The 13,106-nt window shown below is 37.9% G+C and overlaps 1 protein-coding gene across 3 annotated transcripts in view; it reads left to right on the forward strand.

Annotated features, from left to right (window-relative positions):
- The window catches only part of FAT3 (FAT atypical cadherin 3), a 600,781-nt gene that overhangs the window by 117,309 nt on the left and 470,366 nt on the right, over window positions 1-13,106 (forward strand). For all 3 annotated transcript variants that reach the window (XM_039847662.1, XM_039847663.1, XM_039847664.1), the window contains one exon: window positions 5,195-8,503. In XM_039847662.1, the coding sequence (XP_039703596.1) occupies window positions 5,212-8,503 (3,292 nt within the window). In that variant the 5' untranslated portion in view covers window positions 5,195-5,211. Of the gene's footprint in view, window positions 1-5,194; window positions 8,504-13,106 lie in introns of those variants that run through there.

Below are 13,106 nucleotides of genomic sequence, written 5' to 3' on the forward strand. Positions count from 1 at the left end.
TTGTTAATTTCCTCTCTTATCTTGTAACTCACAGATCTTGTCTTTTCTAAAAACTGTCTTAGTTCGTGATATTAATAGTTAGCATTGTATACTTACTACGAGCCATGAACTGTTTTAAGTGCTTCATATTTATTAACTCAAATCCTGTTGGGAGGAACTATTGTTTCTATTTTATAGAAGAAGAAACTGAAAGTGAGATACAGAGAGATTAAATAACTTGCCCAAAATTACATAACTAGTCAATGGCAGAGCTGGGTTTTAAATCCAGGCAGTCAGGCATTGAAGTGGGCATTTTGGACCCACTGCACATACAGCTTTGTATAGATGTTGGACTCAGTCCCAGCACACACCTGAGTGATGGCTAACTTCCATTTTCAGTTCTAACACAAGCCATCTTCATCAAGGATCCTGTAAAAGGAAGACCCTTTACATATTGCCTTTGTTCTCTATTTCACAGCTTATCATAGCACATTTCCATGTCTGTCTGGCTAACAAAACCCTTTCAAAATGTATAAGATAGGAAGAGATAGAGTGAAAATAGAATGTTTTCCTAAGATGCCTTTTTTTCACTTTTAGAAGTCTCAGCTATTTAATGAGGCCAATTTAATGATGGCAGAAAACAGCTTCACCAGGTTACCAGAGCAAGCAGAGGCACCCTGCTGAGTCAAGGCACTCCCAGAGAGGTGGCCTTTGTGAGAGCTGTTCTCTGCCCCTGAGGTCTCTGGTATTTATTCATCCCTGGAGAGAAAAATCTGCATGCCCTCTGAGTCCCAGGCTAAGATCCACTCTAACTGAGCTGGTTGGGCAGGATGGGGAGGCACATTGGCGTGCCTCTGAATAATAAATGTCTCCAAGATTGATGGCTTGATGATCTCTTTGGAGATTATATCAAAAATTATTGATTATGTTACTAAGTCATAGAAAATAGGCTCTGAGGTTGGGAACTAAGTGCTTTCTTTAAAATAACCCAGAAGCAGTAGAGTAAATCAATGTGCAGAGCATCTAAAACAGTGCAACCATCATGCCAGCTTCATAAATAGCTTGGCTTCAATGTGGAAAAAGTAGTAATTTTTTTAAAAAAATTTTACCAGTCATTTTGGCATGCTAAGAAAAGGAAGCCTAAATCTTTATTTTAGTATTTACTTGCAGAATTTTACAGAATTCCTAACTTCCAGCACTTGTTTATTTTGTCAATCAATGAAAAAACTGCAAGACTTTTAAATTAATTTGTGCCCAGTAGAGCTCCCCCCCCCAAAAAAAAAAAAAAAGAAAATTAAGATGCAAAAACCTTATGAGATATTTTGGTTTCAACAGCTGAGGCCAACAAGCTTAGACATGCTCAGTTTTTTGGTGTTAAATCCAAATTTCAGCACACAACAATACTATTTCATGTCAGTTTGGTTTGAAGTATTTTCTATTTGCATTTAAGGCTATTGATTCTGCTTTATAAGAAAAAAACCAAAAACAAAAAACTCAGCAGTGTATCTTGTTGAAAGAAAAACTCAGTATGCAAAAGTACAAATTTTGGAATAGTTAAATTGAATGAATATTATGACAGTATTCTGTGCTTTGAAGGATTCACCAGAAGGGTTCGTAAAAGTAACTCTCCCCCTCGGGCACTTAAATGTTTACTTATAAACAGTTAACTACTTTGAGGAGGAGTAGCACCAGGGAGAGTAATACTGTGTAAGAAAACAAAGATCTCTGCAAAATTATGGTAAACCACAGGTCTCAAATTGTTATAAAACTCAAAGAAAAACTAATTTCATTTGGCACACATTTCCATTTGGTATCAGCTTCAACCTGGGAGTTGTGATCTTGGTATGAGGGGAACGACTTCTTTTTATGGGCCTCGATTTCCACATCTCTGAAATCAGGAGATTGGACCAGCTGGTCTTTAAGGCTCTTTTGAGTCTGTGTAATTTCTTGATTCTGTTTCCTGAAGTAAGATGTTCTTATTTTTTGGTATTTGGAAATTGAATATATTAAAGTCTTCTGAGCCTCTGGTTACATCTGGACCTTAATGCTCTGTTCAGCAAACCAATATTGTGTGCCTCCTCTGTGGCATATACTGTCCTTGCTTCTGGGAAGATAATGAGGCACAGATGCTGCTCCTCCCATCAGGTTTTCTTCAGTGTGGGTTCAGGATGTGGATGGGGGCTGGAAAGACTAAAAAGAGTCCAGATGAACTGAATTCACCTTTGGGGCTATCTTCGCTGATGACCATGAGTCCAGACTTTTGGGGCAAAGTGTCTGCAAAGCTGCTCTCACAGGCAGTGCCCTTTATGTAGAATAGTTAGTGAGAAGTAAGGCAGAAACTGAACTTGTATTTCCTTGGATATGCTGGGATTGACCCCAGTTTTCTGCTTTGAGAGAGTACGCATGGCCTTTGGTCATTCCCTTATGAGAGCCTTGTTTCATTCCACTGCGTTCAATAGTGAACCTAAAAATACCTCTTTCCTCTGGAGCAGTCTCATATGATGAAATAAAAGAGTCAGTTGAGGCATAGAGATTATTATTAAAGCTTCTGATGATTGACATCTGTGATCCCTAAAGAGGGCTCTCTTGCTCCCATATTTCAGCTGCATGTTCCACAAAGAGGCACTTCCAGTTGCGCTGGTCCCATGGAGTTCTCCATTCTTATGGGTAGGATATTTGAACCTACTGCATTCAGGCTACTGCTTTACACACTTAGCACCTGAGGCATTTCCTAAGGAGAGATAGCGGAGGAATCACATGTGAAATTATCTTCTTTTATGAAAAGTTATCCTACCTTTCTGCTTTTCATTTTTATTGTCTGTTCTACTTATGAAATCCCTACGTTAAACTTTACTCTTTCTATATGCCTATTCAGTGTTTCCTAGATACTAAAGCAGATGAAAGCAGCAAGATATAGTTCATCCCCAGTTGGAACCAAGCAAATGCACGCCAAGAATTTTGCTTTATGAGAGTCTCCTGAAGGGCAGCATTGGGGAAAAAAAATGAGAGAATCTTGTTCAGTGTGGAGAGAGTCTGAATTATAATTTAGCCTAATTCAGCCTCTGCTACAGGAACATGAGGTTTGAATGGTTCATCTGCAAAAAGAGTATAATAACATGTGCCTTACTCATCCTGGATATGAAAGTGTTTTATGTAGTAGTCCCCTCTTATCCATGATTTCACCTTCCAAGGTTTTAGTTTCCTGTGGTCTCAAAATATTAAATAGACAATTCCAGCAATAAACAATTCATAAGTTTTAAATTGGGTGCTGTTCTGAGTAGCATGATGAAATCTCCTGTTTTCTTGCCCCGGACGTGAGTCATCCCTTTGTTGATGACGTAGTCGCTGCCATCTTGTTTAACAGGTTGGCCGTCAGGATATCTCAGTGTTCAGGTCACCCTTATTGTACTTAATAATGGGCTCCAAAGTGCAAGAATAGTGATGCTGGCAATTAGGACATGCCAAAGAGAAGCCAAAAAGTGCTTCCTCTAACTGAAAAGGTATGTATACATGGGGAAAATATTGTATATATAGGGTTCAGTACTGTTCTTAGTTTCAGGCATCCACTGGGGTGTCTTGGAAAGTATTTCCCTCAGGTAAAGGGGGACTACTGTAAACTACACAATAATTTATAATTTAAAATGTTGAAATGTAGGGTATTTTTTCCGTTTATAGCAAGTAATTGGAAGTTGTTTAAAATCAGAAAGGAGATAACCAATAGAGATGCTGAGTGGGTTTTATGTTTTTCCATTACTGATAAATGTTGACTAGTTTAATAGAATTAAATCATGTCATATATGCTTTTAGGGGCTTTAATTATTCTATTCTTGTTACAAATAATTTAGAGAGAATGGTGGTGCTATAGGAAAAAGCATGGCTTTAAATAAGAAAGAACAGGATTTGAGATCCGGCTCTGCTACTTACCAGCTGGAAGACATCTGTTGAGACAATGTTCCAACCAAATAGCTTAATTTCTCTAACTTTTAGTTTTCTAACGTGTAGTTTGGTAAAATAGTACCTGTTGCTTAGGGTTGTTGCAAGGATCCAATGCAACAGGGAGGAAATGCCTGACTCAGTGCCTAGCCCATGGTATGCAAAGTCCCATTTTTTCTTTTCTCCATATTCCCTGTAGAGGAGAAAGAGAAAGAGAATGTGAGGTCTTGCAGAGTATGCCTTAATGGAAGAACTTGGGGATTCTAAAAATCTGAACCATCAGGGTGTAAATAGACTTAGCTCATCCTTGTTAAATAGCCTCTTTGCCCCCACCGTCTATTTTAAATACTTGACAGATTTTACTGTTAAAATAGGAGAATGTTTTTATCTTTAAATCTATATAGAAACAGAGCTATGGTGACTGTGGAGATATAATAGACTGATACAAATAATTGGAAGTAATTCCGTCAATTACTCTTCTGAACATGAATCTCTTTTAATTCTTTAAATTTTTCTTGTACAGAATCCTTACCTCTCTTGTTCTGAGTAGCAGTCTACTCATGGATATCAATTAGATCATGCAAAAGTAATTATATAACCATTAATGAACAATGTTAATTGAAGAAATATTGGAAAATGCACATATGCCCGTAAATCTCAAAACCACACGGTTAATCCTTTTCAAATCTAAAAATGTAGTTGTGCATTAGATGTTTAAATAATAATAGAATCATATCACATGTATTGTTTTATAATCTCTTAGCATTATATCTTAATGCTTCTGAAAATACAGATCTTTTAAAATTATTATTTTTAATGGCTGCATAGTATTTCACTTTATGAATGTACCAAAAATTATTTGATTCTCTATTGATAGGCAATTAGTATCTTTTCAACCGTTTTGTATTTTAAACTGAGCTATAAATGTACACTTTTCTAATTATTGCCATAGGATAATTGCCCAGAAGATAATTAATTCTAAGTCACATGTAAATGCACTTTTTAAGGCTTCCAGTACATATTTTTAAATTGACTTTGAGAAAGCAAGAAATCTTTTACCAATGAAAAATTCTATCAAAAATGTCATCTTTTACCAATGAAGAATTCTATCAAAAGTGTCATTAAAAAATCAAACAAGATGAGGGTAAGTGGTAAGGTTTCTAATTTTTTTATTGTATTGATGTTTTTTAAAAGCATTGTTTCATAACAGTTATTTTCTATTCTTCCACTTTCCTCTTAAGTTAATTTATCTTTTCTCTCTCTTTTTTTTTTTCCCCTCCAGGATGGAAGTATGATGTGATGGATATAACTATGGGATACTGTGTGGGTACACGGCCTCCTCCTTCTTGCCTCATCCTCCTGCTTCTCAAGCTCTTGGCCACTGTCTCCCAAGGGCTGCCTGGGACTGGGCCCCTGGGCTTCCACTTCACACATTCCACTTATAATGCTACAGTGTATGAGAATTCAGCAGCAAGGACCTACGTCAACAGTCAGAATAGAATGGGCATCACCTTAATAGATCTGTCCTGGGATATCAAATACAGAATAGTATCTGGAGATGAGGAAGGCTTTTTCAAAGCAGAGGAAGTCATTATTGCAGATTTCTGTTTTCTCAGAATAAGAACTAAAGGTGGAAATTCTGCCATATTGAATAGGGAAATTCAGGACAATTATTTATTGATAGTAAAAGGTTCTGTCAGAGGAGAGGATTTAGAAGCATGGACCAAAGTGAATATACAGGTTTTAGATATGAATGATCTGAGACCTTTATTTTCACCCACAACATACTCTGTTACAATAGCAGAAAGCACACCTTTGAGGACTAGTGTTGCCCAGGTGACAGCAACAGATGCAGATATTGGTTCCAATGGAGAATTCTACTACTACTTTAAAAACAAAGTTGATCTCTTTTCCGTTCACCCCACAAGTGGTATCATCTCTTTAAGTGGACGATTAAATTACGATGAGAAGAATAGGTATGATCTGGAAATTTTGGCTGTGGACCGAGGGATGAAACTCTATGGAAACAACGGAGTAAGCAGTACTGCAAAGCTTTTTGTTCACATTGAACGCATAAATGAACATGCCCCAACTATCCATGTAGTCACTCATGTTCCCTTCTCTCTGGACAAAGAGTCGACCTATGCAGTGGTGACAGTTGATGATCTAGATGAGGGGGCCAATGGAGAGATTGAGTCTGTTTCCATTGTGGCTGGGGATCCTTTAGATCAGTTCTTCCTGGCTAAGGAAGGAAAGTGGATGAATGAGTACAAGATTAAGGAGAGAAGGCAGGTCGACTGGGAGAGCTTTCCCTATGGCTACAATCTCACTCTCCAAGCAAAAGACAAGGGGTCTCCTCAGAAACTTTCTGCCATAAAGATTGTCCACATTGCCAACCCCAAAAGAGACACTGTCCCAATTAGATTTGAAAAAGAAATGTATGATGTGAGCATTAGTGAATTTTCTCCTCCTGGCGTCGTGGTTGTTATAGTAAAGTTAAGTCCTGAACCGCTAGGTGTGGAATACAAATTATCGCCTGGTGAGGATGCACAATACTTCAAAATTAATCCCCGGTCAGGTTTGATTGTCACAGCACAGCCACTGAATACCGTTAAGAAGGAGGTTTATAAACTGGGGGTGACAAACAAGGAAGGAGACTTAAAAGCACAAGTCACCATTGGCATAGAAGATGCAAATGACCATACCCCAGAATTTCAGCAGCCACTGTATGATGCTTTTGTGAATGAAAGTGTTCCAGTGGGAACGAGTGTTCTGACAGTTTCAGCTTCTGATAAGGATAAAGGAGAAAATGGGTACATTACCTATAGTATTGCCAGCCTGAATTTGTTACCGTTTGCCATTAACCAGTTTACAGGTGTTATTAGCACAACCGAAGAACTGGATTTTGAATCTTCTCCAGAAACTTACAGGTTCATCGTCAGAGCCTCTGACTGGGGTTCCCCATATCGCCATGAAAGTGAGGTAAATGTGACTATTCAAATAGGAAACGTCAATGACAACAGCCCTCTCTTTGAAAAAGTGGCTTGCCAGGGAGTTATTTCATATGATTTTCCAGTTGGGAGTCACATCACAGCTGTCTCAGCAATTGATGTTGATGAACTTGAACTTGTAAAGTACAAAATCTTATCTGGAAATGAACTTGGTTTCTTTTATCTAAACCCAGACTCTGGTGTTTTACAGCTTAAAAAGTCACTGATGAATTCTGGCATTAAAAATGGCCAATTTGCCCTCAGGATTACAGCAACCGATGGAGAGAATTTTGCGGATCCCATGTCTGTTAACATTTCAGTCTTACATGGGAAGGTATCTTCAAAGAGCTTCAGTTGCAGAGAAACTCGTGTGGCTCAAAAGCTGGCAGAAAAATTACTCATTAAGGCAAAAGCCAATGGGAAACTGAATCTGGAGGATGGATTTCTCGACTTTTATTCGATTAATAGGCAAGGACCACATTTTGACAAGTCATTTCCTTCTGATGTGGCTGTGAAGGAGAACCTGCCAGTTGGTGCTAACATCCTGAAGATTAAAGCCTATGATGCCGACTCTGGCTTCAATGGAAAGGTGCTATTTACAATATCTGATGGAAATACGGATAGTTGCTTTAATATCGATATGGAGACTGGGCAACTTAAAGTCCTTATGCCCATGGATCGAGAGCACACAGACCTCTATCTCCTTAATATCACCATCTATGACTTAGGTAATCCACAAAAATCTTCATGGAGGCTGCTGACCATTAACGTGGAGGATGCTAATGACAATAGCCCAATTTTTCTTCAAGACAGTTACACAGTTAATATTCTCGAAAGTTTAGGTATTGGTACTGAGATTATTCAAGTGGAAGCCAGAGATAAAGACTTGGGTTCTAATGGCGAAGTGACTTACTCAGTCTTGACAGATACCCAACAGTTTGCCATCAATAGTTCAACTGGAATTGTTTATGTAGCTGACCAATTGGACCGAGAGGCCAAAGCAAACTATTCATTAAAAATAGAAGCCAGAGACAAGGCAGAAAATGGCCAGCAGCTGTTTTCGGTTGTGACTCTTAAGGTGTTTTTGGATGACGTCAATGACTGCTCCCCAGCTTTCATTCCCAGTAGCTATAGTGTGAAGGTTCTTGAAGATCTCCCTGTTGGCACTGTCATCGCTTGGCTGGAGACCCATGATCCAGATCTTGGACTGGGGGGTCAAGTGCGCTATTCGTTAGTTAATGACTATAATGGGAGATTTGAAATAGATAAAGCAAGTGGGGCCATCCGCTTGAGCAAAGAGCTTGACTATGAAAAGCAGCAGTTCTATAACCTCACGGTTCGGGCTAAAGACAAAGGGCGGCCTGTCTCTCTGTCCTCTGTTTCCTTTGTTGAGGTGGAAGTGGTGGATGTCAACGAAAACCTCCATACGCCCTACTTCCCAGACTTTGCTGTTGTTGGATCTGTAAAAGAAAACTCACGTATTGGAACAAGTGTCCTGCAGGTGACTGCCCAAGATGAGGACTCCGGGAGGGACGGAGAGATCCAGTACTCCATCAGGGATGGTAGTGGTCTTGGAAGGTTCAATATAGATGACGAGAGTGGTAAGTTTGACATTTTGTGTCAGAAGTGTAATTTCACCTTTCACAAATTGTAAACATTGGAAAAGTAAAGGGGCGTTCTCACACTAAAATAGAATGACAAATGAGGTTGCATTTGGTGGAGAAATGGCACAGAAAAGGCTTTTTCTTAGAATGTGCTGGTTTATAAGAGGACCTGTTTATACAGTATTAGCCATGGTTTTCAGTGGGGGTCCCTATTTTTTGTTTTTCTTGTTTAGCACTACTATACCTGGTTATCTTCTGATAAGTGTAGGTAATGGTCGCCTCTGTTGATTGCACTTTTGACCTTCACTCAATTAAGGGCCCTGATAAAGTAAACTACATTTGAATTGACTTTAAATTAGAAGTGTGGAAGCAGATCTCATATACCAATCTTTCCTTTTACAGTCATGCTTTCCTGAAATGATACTGCATCAATTGCTTGGTCTTTTATGTTTCATGGGTACATCTGGTCCTTGAATGACAGGCATTATTTGCACTGTGTATGCTCCATTAATGTATGGAGGTATGCTTCTACAAATGTTTTCATTAGATAGACTAGAGGAGGTGTATTGTGGATTTTGTTTAGAAATTATTTTAAGATTTTATTTGTAAGAATTGACTTTTTATGGAAATATTTTAAAAATTGGAGCAGAATTGTCCCAATATTATTATTATCTATTACCTATTTATTTACTCTCCATCACTGATACAGATATATATGCATATATATTTTTTCTTCTAGTTATTGTCATTTTAATCTAAGTGTATGTGTTCCTAGACATGTGCATATATATGTGTGTTCCTTGATTAGCACAGTTCATTTTTCTAGTCTTTAGATTGAGAGAAATCTCAAAACAGTGGCTGTGTCTTCTCTACTCTTATATAAGTGGTAATATTAGCACTTCACAGTCTTCAGAACATATTTATATACATTAAATCATTTTCAACAACACTCAGGGGGTTTGTTCCCATTAATGGTAATGATGATTAAAACAGGTAATAGGAAGGGGTCATTATAGGGATACTAAATATATCAAGTACATCAATAATACTAGAAGAAGGATTTGAGAAACTATTAAATATTGGACAGGAGTTAAGGACTATGTATCATCACAAATTTAAACTGATTTTTATATACATAGGCTCTAATTCTGGGCAGTGTAAATTGTAAAATTTATCTTCATAGCCATAATGAATGAGGAGGTAAATGTCAAGAAAATTGGGTTCTGATTTAGCTACATACTCTGTTTTATTATATATAACTTGCTATTCGATTGGAATATTTTTCACCTTTGAAGTACAAAATGAGAAAGGAAGGGAAGTAACCTTTACTGAGTGTCTGGTTTGTGCTAATATGTTACTACTAGTACAAAGACTTCTTCGAGTACTTACAATGGGCAGCACACTGCGTGAAGGGCTTTATAGTTGTGTCTTGCTTAATTCTCCCAACAACCCCATTAGGTAGAACTAATAATCCTCGACTCATGAACTGATGTACAGCGAAGATACATAATTTGGAGCTTAGTTTCAAACTTAGCTTTGAGGACAGCAGTAAAATATGCTGTCTGCCATGTAAGGACAAGTCTGGGCTTCCTTGCATTTCCTAGATACACTTGAATTTGGTATTGATCTAAAATCTGTAAGGCAATAAAGTGTTAAACAGGTTTTAAAGTCCTTAAACCCTGGGATCATTGTCTGATGACACAGGCCATTAATCACCTTTTTTTTTTCTCTTAGAGTCCCATTGTTTGTGTGGGTCTCCAGTGAGAGGAGCTTACCTTTGGGAGTGAGGTGGATGTGGGTAGGTAGGTCAAGAGGAAGGTATTAGACTGAATCATTAACCACTGCTACCTAGATGACTATGTCAGACTACACTGAGTTGTTTTATTAGGAAGTTTCATCTTAGAGTAGCTTAATGCAAGGAAGAAGAGGAGTGATTTGGTGAGAGTGGCCTAGATTTCTTTCATTTGTACTGTTATTTGTTCTTATCTTGGGTGTTATTTTATAAAAATGTGTGTACAGTTTCATCTGATGATATAGCTGCCCTTATAATTCTTGACTCCAGGAGTTTGATATCCTTTGCCTGTCAAACAAAACAAAACAAAACAAAACAAAACAACTCACCGTTCTGCATTTGTTCTGTTAGAGTCTGGATTGTATAAATTTTGCCACAGATGATGATAATGCCTCTTACGTTTCGACATTGCTTTGTGATTTAAAACAGCTCTTTCGTGCAAATACGAATTCCTTTGGGTTAAAGGAAGCTTCATGAGTTGTGTGAGGTCACATACCCACAAGAGGATATGGGTGTACCTAGCACCCACATCTCTCTTCAGCCCTAACTCAGGGTTCTTTATTTGCATTAATTACACGTGTTTCTGATTTACAAATCCCAGAGGATTTTTTATTTTAAAAACTATAGTAGAAGTTTCCTTTCCTACTTTTCATTCATTTTGATCCCTTCTCTTAGAAAGTAAAACTATGTTTTTCTCTGTATTATAGAAAAAAAGGTTTGGATTTGATGTTGAAATTTTTTATGAAGGTTAGAATTTCCTATACAATAATATTCTTAACCCTCTTACTTCCTCCCCTTTTACCTCTTACCGATTTTAACAGCCAAGCCCAAGAAACTGGGCTTGATTGTTCTGGACTTGTGCCAGGTAGATGCTAGGGTTGAAGAGAAGTTTGGCAAATGTATGTCCAATCAGAGAAGTCATCACCGTGGTGCTGTTGGGTTTGCACCACTTGAACGGTCCATCAGCTCTTGGCCTCCCAGCGTTAAAAATCATTGCTTGAGCTGCTGGCAGAATGAATGGCTATTTAGCCCTGCAGCTGTTACTGAGTCTCAAGTTCAGACTCTGTTGTCTTCATTAGACTCTTGGCCATAAAATGTCCTAAACTTGTTTGGAGTTCTGTATGTCAAGGATCTTTAAGTCAGCTGCCAAAGGTCATTTAATAGCTCACCTTGTTTACCGGTTCTCAAACTTTGGTCTGCACATGAAGCAGCTGCAGAGTTTGTTAACAATGCAGATTCCCAGGGCCAATTCTCAAATATTCAGATTCAGTTGGCCTGGGGGAGGAGCCCAGGAATCTTTATTTAAGCACTTCATGCATTCTTTCTGCATGTGGTTTAGAAGCACTATCCTAAATTTACTTGGGCTCTTCAGAGAGTGTCTACCAGATTGTATCTTTTCCGTAAAGTCCTTTTCCTTATTCTTTTGAAAGGCAGGGAATAGAGCTCATATTTTTAAATAAATTCCTTTTCTACTCAGCTTTACAATCCAAATAAATCTTCTGTTATTCATTAGTGGTGATAATTTTCTGAATGCCTTCCCGATGGATCAAAAGTCTATTTCTGTGCTTCAGTAATTGTGGTGCTTCTGTTTTGTGAAACTGCATATGCTGGGATTAGTCGATCCATTTAGTAGTCTTATGTTCTTGACCTTTTTTGGAACTCAATGAACAAAACCATACCTTTCACATTCTTTACCATGCACAGGCATTTAATAGAGGTTTAATAATGTTCACAGTAAATGAATTAACTGGGCGGGGGGGGGGCAACTACAGTGGATTTGATCACAATTTAAATTACTAGTCTGGAAGATGCAATTTAATCATTTTTTCCTTCACAAAGTGCATTCTTAGGCTTTGACACAACAGGAATTCATATCTTGACAACTCAGAAGTTTAGAAGGTTTAGAAAGAGCACGTTGTCTATTTTAAAGTATGATTTTCCATTAAATTCTTTTGTAGGGTGCAAACTTAAGCAGTGGTTTCACCATTTTATTTACTTGAGGTTAAAGAAATATTAAATTGCAATAAACAATTTTCAGTTTAGCATGTTAATCATGGGTAATTGAGAAGATATTTTTGCCATCCACTGTTGCTAATTGTATTATTTCTTTCATTTATCAGGTATCTATTATATGCCAGGCACAGTGCTGGATACTTTGTGTACTATTTCTAATTGTCACAGTAACTCAGCAAGGTGTGGTTTAACAAAGCTTAGCTTACCCAGTTAGGGTCATGCATCTGGGAGTTGTCAGAGTTGGGATTGGAACTCCAGAAACGTAGTCCAAATATCATGTTAGTTCCCCTCTTTTTAACTCCAGCATGCCGTAATAACCTTATTAAGCATATGTATTAGATTTTTCTGTATTATTACTGGGTAACAATCAATCACAAAATTTCAGTGACTTATAGAAACATTTTTTTTTTCTTGCTCCTGAGTCTTGGGGGACAGTTGAAGCAATATTGTTGCAGGCTGTGAATTTAATTAAAATTTGTTCCACATGTCTTTCCATTCCATGACTCAAGCTGAAGGTATACTCACTATCTGGGATGTGATGTTCTCAAAGTGGAGGTCAGGAGAGCAAGAGGACTGATGGAAGCTTGCAGTGCCTCTTAAAACCTCTGCTTGAAACTGACTCACATTCTATTGGCCCATGCAGGCCATAGGGCCAAGCTTAGCATTAATGTGGGGCAGCGATGAATACTTCTCTTATGGAGAGAGGGAGGGAGAGAAATGAATAATTACTGAATAATAATACAGTTTAACATAACATATGACAACTCTCACTATTATCTTCATAATCTAAAATTA

Source organism: Pteropus medius, unplaced genomic scaffold, assembly GCF_902729225.1.
Source record: "Pteropus medius unplaced genomic scaffold, Ma_sr-lr_union100, whole genome shotgun sequence".
NCBI classification, from domain to species: domain Eukaryota; kingdom Metazoa; phylum Chordata; class Mammalia; order Chiroptera; family Pteropodidae; genus Pteropus; species Pteropus medius.